The 16,483-nt window shown below is 44.6% G+C and overlaps 1 protein-coding gene across 2 annotated transcripts in view; it reads left to right on the top strand.

Moving 5' to 3' along the window:
* PLEKHH1 (pleckstrin homology, MyTH4 and FERM domain containing H1) overlaps positions 1–16,483 on the top strand; it is a 69,333-nt gene that overhangs the window by 15,984 nt on the left and 36,866 nt on the right. For both annotated transcript variants that reach the window (XM_019551354.1, XM_019551355.1), the window contains exons 3-6: positions 2,286–2,348; positions 6,154–6,303; positions 14,005–14,088; positions 15,940–16,021. In XM_019551354.1, the coding sequence (XP_019406899.1) occupies positions 2,286–2,348; positions 6,154–6,303; positions 14,005–14,088; positions 15,940–16,021 (379 nt within the window). The remainder of the gene's footprint in view (positions 1–2,285; positions 2,349–6,153; positions 6,304–14,004; positions 14,089–15,939; positions 16,022–16,483) is intronic.

Genomic DNA, 16,483 nt, shown 5'->3' with positions numbered 1-16,483 from the left:
AGCCTCCTCTTAAAGACCCCCAGGGTAGGAGCCAGCACCTCTTCTCTTGGAAGTTGGTTCCAGATCCTAGCTGCCCTAAATTCATAATTCACCTACCTTGATGTATAATACACTTTGAAGAGGGATGTGGAACATGCAATTCAAATTGTAGGCAGTCCTGCAACAGCATCTCCCAATGCCATTACTGTAGGGAAATAAGAGGAAAGGGAAGGTCTATGTGTATCCTGGGTGCTTTCCCTGGCACCTAGGTCAGGTTTGTTTCTCTGGAATGGTGTCAACTCTCTCAGAAAGTCTGAGAATGGGCAGTGAAAGAAGAGGGGATCTCAAACACAACCACAGAGACTCTTTGGGATACAAGCCTACAGCTCTGAGCCCTTTTCCAGGAGTACTGGGAGGACCAGGTATATAAGTATTACTGTGTCAGGAGAATGTAGTGGGGAGAAAAGTTGTGAAGAACTAGCCAAAGCCTGAGACATATCAAAGCAGGGTAGGTGCTTGAGGAAAGAGTCCTTGATGGTGTTGAAAGAGGCTTTGAGTTGCCATAGAAAAAGGAGCAGGGACCTGAAGATGAGAGATTTTAGGAAGAAACATGACTGCTGATCTTTCTGGACAATTGTTAAAACAATTTAAGTGCAAAGCTTGGGTTTTACTGAAAGACATGAGGAATTACAGAACCAAATCTAAATAAAGATATTCCTGATATTCCAAAACCCACAACTTCGGGCAGAGAGAGATGTAAACATCCCCTTTTTTGCATACCTGAAACCATGGATGCTACGGCTTTGTTCTAGAGCAACAAGTTGGCCCAGAGGACTGGATGAGTGACATGGGGCTGGTCCATGAGTTGGATTGAAAGCACAGGGGTGGTCCACAGGTTGGATCCAGAGCAGAGAGCCATGTGAACCGGCCTGCAGAGCTAGAATTTGGCAATGGTAGTATTCATTGCTGTGGCTCCCAGAGCTGTGCAAGCCACCACTCCTCCTGCTGCCAAATTTTCAGCCCCAAGGGCAGCTCCCTGCAGCAATCAATACTGCCAGTGCTGCCCACACTGCTAAATGTCTAGTCCCATGGAGAGCCCCATGGATGGGCAGTATCTTGGTCACCCCTGTTCTCTACAGTATTGGAGCCAGGAAGAAAGACTGAGTAAAAGATTATGAGGTAGATTCGTCCCTGTACTGCCACAGGACCAAAAGTGAGAGATGCATCTTGTGTCTAATCTATCTGGGGGGTATCCCCTGGGACAGGCACTTGTTTCTATGATAGTTTGAAAGAACAGAATGAGAAACATACCTTTTGTGCTATAAATAGTGCCTATAGTGACAGATGGTAGATGAATTTGCTGCAGAATGTCACAATTTGGCTGAGTTATTAAACTCTCATCACTTGCAATTATTGAAGAGCCTATACCATTTTTGGCAAGAACAGGCCCTATGCCAAACTCCAGTTTGGGTAATTGCATTCTGCTTCCCTAAGTGCCCCCTCCAGTTTAAAATGGATACAGATGATTTCATGCTATCTTATGCTATTGTGTAATGTTGTGCATAAACAGGTTACATTTCTTGGTTCCACCCCAGATAGGGCTGCATTTCACCCAGTATGATCTCTTTATGATTAGGATGAAATTCCACGCTCTAAATGTAACCAAAATGCCCATTGTCTTTGATAGGAGCCTTTCTCCAATTAAGGGCTATAGCATTTGGCACGATGTTTGCAAAACTCTTGGAATGAAAATTACCGCTGGAACACTAAAAGCATTATTTTTTTGTAGGTTAGGTGAAATTAGGAACTAGTTTATTTTGTTTGTTTTTTGCTAGGCTGCAGTAGCTATATGATCTAGTATACTATGGAATAGCAGCTAGTCTGGTCTAATGTGGAACTTACTGGGAGCCATTCAGAGATGTATTAAGTTTTATGTGCCCACAGTAATGAGTCCCTAGTTGGAGTAACCACAGTAAAAAAGGGTGGGTTGCAGACTGGCTATTCACTGTGACAACCCACTGAGTGTAAATCTCAGAGAAAGGTCAGGGCACTGGGGATGTTCCTCTGACCCGTGTAATGAATGAATGATAAAGCTCACTAATGAGAAAACATTTCCGGAAAATCCAGAGTGGGACAGAGGGATAGACTGGAGGAGGTCAAAGGCTTTTATTTCATGGTCAGAGCTGTCAAGTTAACCCTAAGAATGCCAAAGATCCAAGTTCCTGTTGAAGAACCCAGATGCACTTGTAGCCTAAACAGTTATGATTTCATTTGCCTTAATTTCTTTCTTTTCCTTGGTTCTGAAGATGCAGGAGCTGGAGCAAAGAGTGATTGAAGCAGAACAGCGGGCTGAGAATGCAGAGAAACAGGTAGGATGCTCTCTGACACTTGCTCTGTTAAAAGCCCAGCAAGTATTCCTTCTTGCTCTCCAGCCCCCTATTCAGACGGCAATGTGCACCATGAAACTTTCCTAGTGTGATATTCATTATAGACCAGTGGACTAATTTTCTGGTTTGACCTCACAAATTTTGAGATGGCCCTAATGGAGTTAAACCATAGGTGAAAGCTGGAAGAGTTTTACAAACAAAGGTCTGGCTCCCCCTGGGAGAACCCTGAGGGAAAGCTCTGCCTTTACCTAATCATCTGTGACATGCAGATTGATAAGCCAATGGAGGGATAAGCTGTCTCACAATATGGCCCAATATGGCCCATGGAATGACTATGGAATAGCAGGGGGAGGTTGCAGATGAGACTGAAGTGCAATGATTCATAGATTCATCTCCTGGAGATCTTGGGGACTGTAAAAAACAGCAAGATACATAGGATTGCTAGTAAGGGCTTGTCTGTATAGCCAAGTGACCACACAGCAAGAAAAATGTGAAAGTAAAGCACAAGAACCAAATTGTCCTGCATGGATTCTCTTATTCTACATCAAGATTGCTTTTTTGTGGTTTAACCCAGTTCATTTCAGAAAGGGATTAATCTAAACTTAATCTAATTGAAATACAGCACATAATCTCAGGATGTCCCTAAATGTATGACTGTAGGTGACTGGGAGGGTACAATAAGAGACGGAACAATCTACACAAGCCCTGTTTCTTATACTTTTCCTCTCTACAGCATCTACTGTTTGCCATTGTTGGAGATGGGCTCCTGGGCTGGATGGACCCCTGGTCTGAGCCAGCACAGCAGTATGTGTTCTAAACTGCCAAAGGCACTCTTAGCATTGAAGAGTCTCCACATGGGGAGTGAATATGGAATAACTATTTAGCAATTGCTTTTTGGGATATGCCCCATTGTAGACAAGTAGTAAGAAGAAGATCTCTAACCTGCTCTCTGGCCCACATCGTTAGTCAGGAATGCAGAAGATTATACCTCTGACACATACTGTTCCTAGTCTAGAGGTCTGTTCCCATTCTAGAGGTCTAGATGTGAAATAACAGGTGATGCTAGAAGGTGACGATGATAGTGTCCTGATGTTAAGTGTAAGAAGAAAGTCAACAGGGCTCCAGGAGTGTCATCCTCTTACTTCCAGGGCCCTTATATTTACTCTCAAAGTGTAGCAAATTAGCATACAGTCCAGGTTTATGAGCCCTGATCAGGGCCAAATTAATGCATAGGCAAACTAGGCACATGCCTAGGACCCTGAGCTGTGGATGGCCCCTGGTCCTTCCCTCTGCGGCAGCAGTACAAATGGCCCTGTTTACCTCCCTATCCTTCCTGCCAGCCTTGCTGCGGTGGTGGCTGCTTCCCAGTGGCAGCTCCGAGCCCCTCTTGTATGGGCAGCACCGCCGGGGTGGGGAGGAGGTCTCGACCAGTCCAGGGTCCACAATTTTGTTTGTCTAGGGCCCACTAAAGAGTTAATCTGGCCCTGGCCCTGATGAAGAAATCTCTGGCCATATTGCAGCTGTTCTGACATGGCAGAAAATGCATCATGAAATATGAATAACCACCCTCACAGCTAGGAATACTGTAACCCCCTGCTTAACTATAGAATTATCTGCTGTGTCAGTAGCTGGTTTCTAGAGTTTGGAGGCATAATGATATCAGAGGTTCCTCCTTCAACCTCTTCTTCTCTTTTATGCTGTTTGCTGCCTTGGGAACAGTAGCGAGAGTGTAACAAAGGTCACTGGGTGGAGAAGGCTCCCAGACTGTCTCTGTGGCTATTTTTGAGGCCATTAGGACACCTGCTGACTTTATGAAAAGTCTGCCTCAGAGATGCAGGGATTTCTACTGTACTCTGAGCATCACTACACCAGGGTTTCTGCCAGGGCAGTGCCATTTTGAGTTACAGCCAAAGTTCAGCAGAAAACCCCAAAATGGAGGCAGGCTCTCCTTCCCAGCTGCCCTTTCCTTTTTTTTTGGAACAAACCAGTAAGTTCTGGATACCAGGGCAGAATGGAAGTTGGTAGTAACTTGTGCCTCTCTGACCTACCTTGCCCTTGCAGCATTTTGAGCCAGTGGGCAGCCTCTAGCTCAGGTTTGACTTCCAGATGCTAACAGAACCTGGGGAAATGATTCAAGCCCCTGGGCTTAAAGGGCTGCTGCTTCATCTCCTGTAATATGCAGAAAGAAACAGCATTTCATTGGAAATACTTTAGTTATGTCCCAGAGCCTAAGGAAGCAGCAGTGTAAAGAGTGGGGCTGCCCTCTCACAGGCAGGCAGGTTTGGCATGAATGAGAAGTGTTTGGTATATGAAAGGCCTCCACAGAATTAAAAAACCCTTGTTTTCTTTTGCCCCATGTATCTGACAGTTGGCACTGCCAAGCCAATGGACTCCCCACAGCTGCCAACCTTAATTAACGAAACCACGTGTTTGCAGTCCCCACTCTGAGCCTCCAGCACAGAATCAGAGCTCAGGCATCAGACAGACAGGAGGGGCCATTTAGTTTTGCTGTAATCACCCTGACTGCTAATGAAAACACATCCGACTCAGCAGGCTTAGCTTTCTGGCTGGGATGCTGGGCGCCTGCTTTTCTGATCCAGGATCAGGAAGAGACAATTTGCCTCTTTTTGTCTAATTCGGACAGACAGGAGGACAAAACACAGCTTCTATGAGCATGAGAGAAGGGCTGCTTAATGGAGTGTAAGCTGCTCTCTCTCTTAGATTCTCTGGGTTGACCTGGTCATTACCACTGCTTTGCCTTGCTGGCCTCCAGCTTATGCCAAATCAATATGACATTTGGGGGCCTGGTTCTGAAATTATTTGAATTTGTGTCTCACCAGGACCTGGTATTTGTCTCTTATAGTATTGTAATTAGCTAGCAGGGTTCAGCTGGACAAAGTCACTTTGCCATTAAAAGGGAACTTTTGCTTTCTCCCACAGCTGAGGACTTTGTTGAATCTTCCATATAGACTGGACCCTGATACTTTGCAGTTAGCAAATGGAGGGAGAGCATAAGAGGCATAAGCTCTGGACAAAGAGAAGAAGTTTTCAGATGAGTAAATTTCTCAGAGAAGCTTTAGTGGTAGCTGGATCTTAGGGTACTGAAACCTTTTTCACAATACCAACGAATTCCTGCTAAGGTGCCCTCTTTTTGAGAACTGTTGAGAGTTCAAAAAGAGATACAGCTTCAGTGGTTTCCAGCATTTTCAATTTTGTTTATTAATTAGTAGGTCTAAGCCAAATGTGTGTAGGAACACCAGAAGCTGACAATGGCCTAAACTAGGTATCCTACCAGTGGGAAGTTTTTATAGGATACTTACGACCAGAAAGCTTTAAAGAAGATGACCAGGATCTTGAAGTACTGACCATGATATTGAGCAAGGGTAAACAACTGAATGTGCTCTGGATGGGAAGCCAATGTAGGGTGCACTGTCTGTATGATACTTTTATGGCTCCCATACTCATAGTATCTGGGTTCCTCACAGTCATATGTATTTATCAACTCTTGCTTCTGATCACAAATCATCCTACTCCCCTTATTACACCAGTGATGCCACAGACAATGTTGGCACTAGACCCAGACAACACTTGAAAATAAACTAATTTCAAAGCTACTTTTTAATTTTTTTTCTTTTTTCTGTTTTGTTCCTTCTGTTGCAAATATGAAACACAGAAAAGTTCCCAGTGAGGCCCTTACCACTGCATAATTAGCTCATACCATCACATTCCACTTTCCTTACCCCTCCTCCCTTCCCATTGTCATTACAATCAAAGTGTGATCTTTCAGGTCAGAGTTATGGAAGAGGAGGCAAAACTGGCTAATATGAAGACAAGTGAATCTGAGAGCACTCTGTACAGGAAATACCAGGAGCTGGTAGGCACAGTGCAAGGAAAGGATGATCTGATCAACAGACTGGAGACACAGCTGGAGAAACAGGTAAAGCCACTCTCTACCATATATTTCCTTCAGTCTCTGTGACCCATCCATGTTACTGTTCCACCAGTAATGTCAGGTGTGGTTTATGTCTACATCATTCATACGTATTCATGCCTCACTTTTCTCCTCACAAGTCACCTGTCTGTCTGTATTAGCTTGGTAGGATAGCTTTCTGACCAAGGCTAGATTCCTCTCCTTCCAAAAAGAAACATAAGAGTTCAACCAAAGACCAAACAGTCTCTCTGCAGCCCTTACCAAACTCAGTAGTCCTTTCCCTTCAGTGAGAGGTGTCCATACCTGCACTCTATGGAGCACCAGATGCTCTCCTCCTATTACAGGAGTCAACCCTGGAAACCAAAATTGTGAGAAGGGTCTTAGGTAAACCCAAAACAGCCCTGCCACTCCTGGACAGAACCTCTTTGGCTCCCCTGTACAAGGTCATTCTGTGGTTCATCTCTAGCTCTGCCAAGCTGCTCTCAGCAGGGAGCACTTTCCCCAGTCTTTGGCAAGCCTCCCAGCACAGTGCTCTTGCCAGCCTCCTCCCCTGCTGAGGGCAGGCTGCTTCTTATATTTCCTAGTAAGTCTGGTTCTCAGTCACCTGCACTGTCTTGTGATGAGAACTGGGGACAAGGCACAGGCCAGAGTTAAAATCTGAACTCCTTAAACCCTTTTCACCTTGTAACGTAGTTAATGGCAGAGAGGACAAGATGTCTTTTTACATCTCATTTTACAAACTTACAAATAAATGGCCTCTTCCTCCCTTAAAAATCATCCTTTTGCTCTGTAGTTTTACTGTGTTCCCCCGATAAGGGAACATGTCTTTCCTTTTCCTCTCCCCTAACCACATTCATAGCCCTCACTACCCCTGGGCCTGGCATCCTACCAGCTGTGGAACCAGGACACTGCTCATGACTGCAGTCTTCTCTCTACCCCAACTATTCACACACACCACCAACTCTGCTCTTAGGAGACACCAAATGACTAAAGTGGACCCAGTTCTGGCCTCTAGGGAGTCCTTTTTGAGCTGGCAAACTAAGAACCAATGGAATTAAGTTAAATAACATTCAAGCTTAGCTCCTGCATTGAATTGTCCCACAATGCCAGCTTGCATTGCCCACTGGTAAATTTTCAAATAAGCACTTTTATGTGCTTGTTCACATTGTCCCTCACACTTGAACTTCCAAAAACCTACCTCTGTATCCTTCAGATACCTCCTTTAAACTGGTTTGCTTTGATACTCACAAAAAGCTTGACAATGGTTGGGCTGCTGGAGCAAAAACAGCACTGAATATCAAGCTGGCCAATATGTCTCATTCTTTTTTACTTAGCTACCCATCTCTTTGTATCCATCTTTTCTCTCTGGTCTAATACTTAGTTAGAATGTTCTTTGGGGCAAAGGCCATCTTTTGTTCTGTGTTTGTACGGCATCTCGCACAAAGATGTTAATAATAAAAGTAGCTACTCCTGCAGAGAATGGAACCAGAAATACAACTTTAGGACTGCAGCTGCCCAGGATGGGTGCCATTTGAATCTGAGTAGACACAATATCATAAATTCTGACTGTCTGAAATGAAGGTTTGAAGTTCCCCAGATATTCTTCAAACAAGCCTTCTCCCAGCAGTGTAGATAAGATTTTATAGATGTCAGGCAAAATCTTGAGATACCTTCCTTACAGTGGGTGTGCCTCATGGGATCTTTGGTCCTCCCAAACAAAAGGCAAGCCAAGGTAACTGCCCCTCCCCCTGCCTCCCCTATAACTACCCCTTTGTAGTATGTACAGGGCTTCCTTCTTTAATTGCTGTTTGTGCTGCTGGGCTCCTCTGTTTTAAGAAGAGTCTCTCATTTTTCATTGGCAGCTAATTCTGTAATCTGTTGGGAAAGTTTACCAAGGCCCATTAAAACAGCTAGATTACCAAGGTCCAATCTGCCCCAGACTGAAGCTGGGCTGATTTGGATTCATCATGAGATATGAAGCCTTTTATTTTGGGGATCCATGGTTCAAATTCAGAGTAGACTGGGAGAGTTGGAGTCTTAGTGAAATGTAAAGACTGCCATCTATCACCCAGGTCATTTATTTGATTTAATAATCAAGCGTGGAATCTGGGTAGTTCTGGGCATTGGTAAAAGAATGCTTAGCAATTTATCACTTGGTCTGTGATCTGAATCAGGCCCGGGTCATTAAGGATTCAAGGACATTTCCATTTCATGGCTGTTCAGAGGCCTGTTAAATACACTGCATAGGATTTGCCAGATCATATCGGAGCAGGAGTCTGTCAAGTCTGAAATCCTGACTCGAGCAGAGGCTGGTACACGATGACTCAGAGGAAAGCTAAAGTAATGCACATAACAAATGTTATAATGCTGTATGTGAGAGAAAATCCTGATTCCCCCCACAGAAGGCATGAGATTTGATTACTTTTATCTTAACATGTTTAATTCCAAATGTTATTATTGGTTATAAAATTACTTAGGTCTATTTTAAAATCATCACGGTATTTGAATAAACTGTGCTGCTGAGATAGTGAACTGCACAGATGAGTGAAGATTGATGTGAAGAAGTGTAGGATTTCCTCTTATGTGCTGTTAACTGAATGAACCTCTTCTAAAAAGGAGGGCATGGATAATTTTTCAGTATTCCCAGATCTCAGTAAAACAGATGCTACATTACAAAATCCACTACCAGATTTGGCACAAAAAATCCGCTATCACTATTGTCTGCCTCAGGAGACAATAAACTAAGCTAAACTTCCCCCTTTTGCTCTTAGAGGTGGTTTCTCTATTTAACATGTCTGATAACATGTCTGTGTAGCTTGTGTGGCAATCCCAAGAGCACACCTGAGAAACAGCCCCATCTGCTTCTCCAACGCTGTACATACCACTTGCTGAAAAAATATTGCATACTTGCTTTCTGAAACAAAGCCAAGGACACTCTCACAATCTCAGCCTTGGGTATACTCCTGACAACAGCACTGGGTATAGACGGAACTGCTCTGATGGTGACCATACATTTTTTTCAGCACATGGTGTGTGAGAAATGAGCACAAGTGGGTAGGGCTTCTTTCTTGGCAGTGGTCTTGGGCTCATTTTAGAGGCAGTGTTGACATATTATAAGCTTTTCAGCAATAGGGAAGTTGGCATTGGCACTGACCATGCTGTACCTGTTCTGTGGATGGACAATCTTCAGCAGTACCAATCCAACACCATTTGAGAAGAAAAAAGGAGAGACAGAAAACTACAACTGCAAAATTGATGTTTTGGTAAAATTACCAGGGAAGAATATTTGATTTCACAACTATTATTTTTTATTTGAATTACCAGAGCTTCCATGAGTCCTAGTGGTGGAGTATGACTTCATTGTGATAGACCCCAGACAAACACAGAACAACATACCTCATCTGCTGGCCTACTGTCAATTCCTGTGGTGTTCCCAGCTCAGAATTTTGTCCTTTAGTCCCTGGCTTCATAGATTTCATAGACAACAGGGCTAGAAGGGACCTTGCAAGATCATTGGGTCCAGCCCTCTGCCCAAAGGGCAGGAAGTGACCTGGGGTCAGATGACCCCAGCAAGATAAGCATCCAAATGCAACTTAAACGTGTCCAAAGTAGGTGCTTGCATCACTTCTGGGGGGAGTCTATTCCAGACTCTGGAGACTAGGACAATAAAGAAATTTTTCCTTATGTTCAGTCTAAAATGGCGTTCCAGGAGTTTGTGGCCGTTGGGCCTTGTCTTCCCTAGGGGAGCCTGGCTGAACAGACATTCTCCCAGATCCTGATGTACCCCAATCATGACCTCCAAATCTCTTTCGGACATAGTGTTAGTGAATGAATGAAGCACTGCCAAGCCTAGAGGTATGGTGTGGGTCCTGAGGTGGAACACCTTGCATTTCTCTATATTGAAGGTCATCAGGTTTATATTCGCCCACCTTACGAGCCTGTCCAAGTTGGCCTGAATTCTCAGCCTATCCTCCAGTGTAACCCCGCTTCCCCACAGTTTGGTGTCAGTTTGGTGGGGAAGCAAATTTAGCCAGTCTGCTTCTGACACCTGAATCCAGATTGTTAATGAATATATAAAAGAGTACTGAGCCAAGTATAGAACGCTGGGGGATGCCACTGGTCACCATGTGCCATCTTGACTTGGTTCCATCATCTATCACTCTCTGAGTGTGACCACGAAGCCAGTTCCCCAGTCACTGGACCATGTGGTTGTCAAATCTGCAGTTCCCCAATTTTGCCATGAGGACGTCATGGGAGACCAAGTCAAAGGCTTTTCTGAAATCCAAGTAAATGACATTAACCTCTCCCTGCCCTGTCCAGGTGATACAATACCTGGTCATAGAAGGAAATGAGGTTGATCAGGCATGACCTACCCATAACGAAGCAGTGCTGGCTGTCTCTCAGAATGGTGTCTTCTGTCAGCTTGTGATTGATGGATTCTTGATAATTTTCTCTAATATCTTTCCAGGGATTGAGGTCAAACTTACTGGCCTGTAGTTCCCTCGATCTTCCTTCCTTCCTTTCTTGAAGATAGGCACCACATTGGCTCTCTTCCAGTCTGTGGGAGCTTCTCCCAAGCACCATGAGTTCTCAAATATCTGCACCAATGGCCAAGTTAAGATGTCAACCAACTCTTTTAGCACTCTTGGGTGCATTTCATCAGAGACCGCTGACTAATGGGTGTCCAGCTTCTCAAGGTGTTCCCTCACAAGATCTTCTCCAAATGTAGGCATATAATCACCCATACCCTCATAATTCTGTGTCCTGTCAGGCAGGGTGATCCCCTTGGACTGGTGAAAACGCGACACAAAGTAATTATAGAAAAGATTAGCTTTTTCCTGGGTGTTGGTTGTCAGCTGCCCCATACAATTCAGCAGGGGTCCAACGTTGCCCTTATTTTTCTAAGAAAAATATCTGAAGAAGGACTTTTTATTGTCCTTGATTCCTTTAGCCGGCTAAAGCTTGGTTTCAGCCTTGGTTTTTCTGGTCCACTCCCTACAGGTGTGAACCAGTGATGCATAATCCTCCTTAGAGGTATTTCCCGTCTTCCAACCCTTATAGGCTTCTCTTTTAAGCTTAAAGAGGTCCATGAGTTCCCTTTTTAGCCAAGGGAGGTTCCCAGCCCTTTTATTACCTTTCCTGAAGGCCGGAACAGATTTCTCTTAAACTTTTAGGATCGTGTCTTTAAGGATTGACCACTCATTTTGCACTCCCTTCCCTGTCAGATCGTGATCTTTCAGGGCCTTGACAACCAACCTTCTGAGCTCATGAAAGTCAGCCTTCTGAATTCAAGAATTTCTGCATTGCTGACATATTTGCCAGCTTTGCAATAGATAAGGAAGGTGATCAATTCATGATCACTGTTACCGAGCTTCACTTCAATCCTGAGGTTGCTCACTAGATCATCCCCTTTGGCGCCTCACCTCTTGTCAGCCCGTGTACTTCTTCAGCCAGATTGAGCTTGTCAGTGCAGGCGAGGAAGCTATACAACTGATCAGATTTGGCTGAGTGCTCCTTCCATGAGATGTCAGGGTGGTTGAAATCACCCATGACAACCATGCACCGAGAGCGTGCAGCCTTGGTTAGTTCCCTAGAGAACTGGTGGTCTAGCTCTGCCCCCTGGTTAGAAGGTCTGTAATAGAGTCCTACAGTTATATCCCCTACACCACATTCTCCCTGTATTCTAACCCAGAGGGTTTCACGTTGCCCTCCTTGGGTGCCAATGTCAGCTAGTAGGGAAGCGTGCTGTTCCTTGACATAGAAAGCTACACCCCCGCCCTTCCTCCCAGCACAATCCCTCCTATACAAGGTATAGCCATGTATACCTGTAGTCCAGCCATAGGTAGAGTCCCACCAGGTCTCTGTTATCCCTGTGAGGTCATATTTGTTGTTGCTTAGCAGGAGGGCCAGTTCCTCCTATTTGTTCCCCATGCTCCTGGCATTAGTGTACAGGCAGCTAAGCCCGCCATTGGAAGCTCTAGGCTTCTTTGTACACTTAGGAGAGTCCCATCCATGGACAGGGGTAGAAGTAAGTTTGGTTGTATTTCCTGACCTGTTGATTATGTGCTTATCTCTTCCTGGGCTTGTTCTGATGGCTGTCTGCCCAACCCCCAGTGAGCTTAGTTTAAAACTCTGTCAAGCAGGTCAGCCAAACTGGTTGAAAAAAGCTTCTTTCCCATTGGGGTGAGGTGGAGGCCATCTCTTCCCAGCAGACTGCTGCCTCTCTCCGTGAGGTGCGGACTGTGATTGAAGAAGCACAGTGATTGCCTTCACGGTGGCACCAATCCCTCAATCTTCTGTTAACCTCTTCAATACATCTCTTCCTCTGGTGCCTGTGACCCGTAACCTGGAGGATGGAGGAGAAAATCACCTGTGCCCCCAAACCTCTGAGCCCAGCTCCCAGAGCCTTGTAGTCACTCGCGATCCAGCCAGGATTGCTCCAAGTCATGTCATTTGTGCCCACATGGATGAGGACCATGGGGTAGTGGTCAGAAGGCCGGATACGTTTCAGGATCCTCTGGGCTGCATCCTGGGAGGCAGCAGACCTCATAGCTTAAGACGATGGGGTGGCAAATCGCACCCTCTGTCCCCATCAAGAGGGAATCTCTTGCAACAACCACCCTGTGTTTCTTCTTTGGTGTGGATGCTGGTTGCCTTCCTTCCTCCAGTGCTGGAGTTGGTGACTTTGCTGGCTCTGCTGCTGCGAGGGGTTCATATCTGTTATGGAGTTCCAGGAGGGTGGTGACCCTGGTGCAAGGTGCCTTGGGACCAGAGAAGATCTTTGTCCAAGCGACCCCCTAACTGGACTTCATGGGGGCTCCTCTTGTCCGTCCTCATCTTGCTAGCCTTCCTTGTTTTTCCATCCTCATTCCTCAGGAGAAAAGCCTGGCAGTAGGCATCAATCTCCTCTTTGCCATCCCTGATGGCATGCAGCCTCTGCACCGCAGCCTGGAGCTCCCTATCTGGCACCCTAGAGACTCTCTAATGTGGAGCACACCCCACAAGGGGAGGTGTCTTTGCTCCTGAACCCAGGTGCCTGCATTCTGGCCAGGAAGCCCCCAGTTCTATTAACCTTGACTAGTTTACATGTCATTTCTCAATGAGAGCATGAACTATTTATTGCAGGGATTTATGGCAGAAATATCAGGCTTTTGAAACAATCACCCTGCCTAAACCTTCTGTCTCCAATTCCTGCCCTTTAAACTCTAGTTGCAACAAAGGGACTTTTAGAGAGCCCTTTTCATTCTGAAGGATTGCAAAGTGTATTATATATTACACGGAGGAATTGCTTCATTCTTCAGTGAAGTACTGCCAACAATGGGGTTGACGACTACAGCACGATAATAACTCATGGCAACATTACACAACAGTTTAGGATAGGAAGACTATGGACAAATGAACTGTGGAAGACAAGATATAACTGCCTAGACTAGAATTATATCAGGGTACAACATGCTTCTGAAATATGTGCTAGGAGATCATTAACTGAAATTGTTAAACATGACCAGTAACTTAAGTACCTAGTTGAGGCATTTTGAAGGGGCTGGGCTTATAGAGGTCAGGTGAATAGTAATATCTTAATACTCTTCAGCCCTGAGACCTTTCCTCTTAACTGAAGATCCATTGGATAAGTCACTCCTGATACAATAACTGATTGCGAATGTGATTCTGCTGTCCTAATGAAACTAACCCTCTCTTTTGCCACAGAAGCAGTTGAGAGCTCAGGAAGCTACAATTGTCCAAGAAAAAGCTGCCAAGATCAAGGAGTGGGTAACTTTTAAGCTAAGAGAGGTGAGTCCCCAGCCTGCTGTCAGTGTCTGTGATGTAATTGGGGCAGGTGGTGCTGTTGGTTGCAAGAGTTGTAGATGGAGCACTCTCTGGGGGAATGGCATTCACTCTTGCACAAAATGGTCCTTCATTTTTGACACTGCACGCAACTCATGGTGCAGGGGCTGATGCACTGTCTCGGGCTATGAACAAACATAACTTTTACCTGTTTTAAAATGGGAAGAGAAGCTGCCACAGGGGGAGCGTAAACCCAGAAGTTCCTGGCTAAAGGGTCATGTCCCTCCACGCAGAGTCAGACCAATTGCCATATTTGGCATCAGGAAGAAATTTTACCCCATGCTCAGATTGGTATGGACAGTGGGGAGTTTTGCTTTCCTCTAGTGGGGAATGTGGTCCTCTTCCCTGGGGTCTCTTGAGCGTATATAAAAAACTTTTGCAGCAACATTGGCCACTGTCGTCCCCTTGCTTTACCTAAGGCAGGTTATGGTGTTACATCCTGGGTTTTGTGTCAAAAGTTGATGGTGTAGTCTTGCTAAGCAGTTAGACAATGTATTTGAATAGGATGGTTTGCACAGGGATGATCCTCAGGCAGGGGGTTGGACTAGCTGACTTCTCAAGGTCCCTTCCACCCTTCTTCTCTGTTATTCTATGAGCACAAATCAGCTGTTATGGTATAACATTAAGGTTGCAGTGGAGCTACACTTCCATCACTACAGGAACATGCAGATGTAACAGTTCTGTTTATACTATTAGTGATGCCGTCTACCTCAGTAAATTAATGCTAAGTTGTCATGACAGGATCATGGGCTCCAAGATCCAGTCTCTGACAAAAACCGTTCTCCCACTAGAAGGCACAAAATGTTTCACTCCTTTTCCTTCAGCTCTCCAAATGCTGTGCCTAGCATTTTTTCCAATGGGGCAGCTTTCCAAAAGGGCCCAGCTTCTTCACCTATTGCTCCAACTCTGACCATTATTGTTTTCCTCCACCATGGCATTCTCTCATATCTGTCCTTCACCCTTATCTCAGAATAATTTTGAACCATTTTTAAAGGGGAAGGGAACTTGCTGCTCAGCAGTGTTCATTAGCTGTTACAATCTAACATTGTCCAACTTCTACAGTGATATGAGTGAGTTAAATTGCTGTAACCTCAACCTTGAAAGAAATAGTGTTAAAGCTGCAAGTTTCACTCCACTTACAAGAGAAGATATAACAGTTACATAAAAAACTGCTTATAACTTTCTAATTTAATTCTAATATAACTGTTATCTCTGTCCATGCCTTGAGCGTATTTATTCCAGGAAGGGAGTCATTGCACCTAAAGATAAAGAAAAGGGTCTCTTTGTTCCTCCCATGCATTTGAGTGAGACTCTTTAGGACTGCTTCAATAATTGACTATGTTATTCTATTTTCCTCTCTCAGGAATAGATTTGAGTGAAGCAATTTTTGTCTTTCTCCTTAGCCTATCATGCTACAAGGGGATGTGTTACAAGGCACAAGGGTAAAGGAAAGCAGCCACTCCCAAGCTGTCTCTTTCAGACTCTTTTCCTAAAATGTCAGTGATAAATTATAAAAAAAAAAATAAGAGGAAAGAGAAATTAAGAGGCTGTTATGGAGGGTAAGAGAGATGCTTTAGCAGGATATTTGAGAATAGGTGGTAAAGTGCAGGAGGGCTTTTCCAGACAGTAGTAGCTTCAGTGGGGAGTGGCTTCTGGACTTAAACTTAAATCAGTCTGTGCTTTTTCTTATTCTGGTCTTTAGACATTATTGAAGGCAGAGCTCTTAATGCAGCCTGAGTGAAGGGAAAAAAAGTTTAAAATTATTTTTCTGTTTTTATTATCGCCGTTGTTTCATAGCTTGAGCTAGAAAATTACCACCTGAGAGACTGTAATCAGCAGCTGTCGGAGCAAATTGAAGCCCTTCAGGACACATTGCAAGGTAAATGTGTTCACCTGGGACTGTAGCCTAGTAACCAGCAGAGGAGTGGAAATCAAGAATCTTGGGTTCAGTTTTTGGCTGCCACAGATTGTGTGGTGTTAGGCAACTAGAATAATAGCCCTGTTCCTCAGTTTGTCCATTTTAACATGGGAATAACAAAGCCCTGAAAGGGCTGCTAATAGGCTTTATTAAAATGATGTTTGCAAAATCAGCTGGAGAGAACACTCTAGAGAAAGACCAAATGGTGTTGTAAAGATGCTCTTGATTGGGCAGTAGAGACTTAGCTCCAAGCCTCTGAGTTAGAAATTTGTTACTGCCTCCAAACTTACGCAGCCAGTGGACTCAAGATGTTAAGAGTCTTAACTGCAGTCAATGGCAAAACCTCCAGTCACTTCAGGGCTACTAGATCAATTGCTTGATGGATGTCATTTCACTTCCTTTTCAGGAAGAAGGTAGCCCCAT

Source organism: Crocodylus porosus, unplaced genomic scaffold (assembly GCF_001723895.1).
Source record: "Crocodylus porosus isolate Cpor-Errol unplaced genomic scaffold, CroPor_comp1, whole genome shotgun sequence".
In the NCBI taxonomy this organism is placed as follows: Eukaryota; Metazoa; Chordata; order Crocodylia; family Crocodylidae; genus Crocodylus; species Crocodylus porosus.
This window is presented reverse-complemented; position numbering and strand designations above follow the sequence as displayed.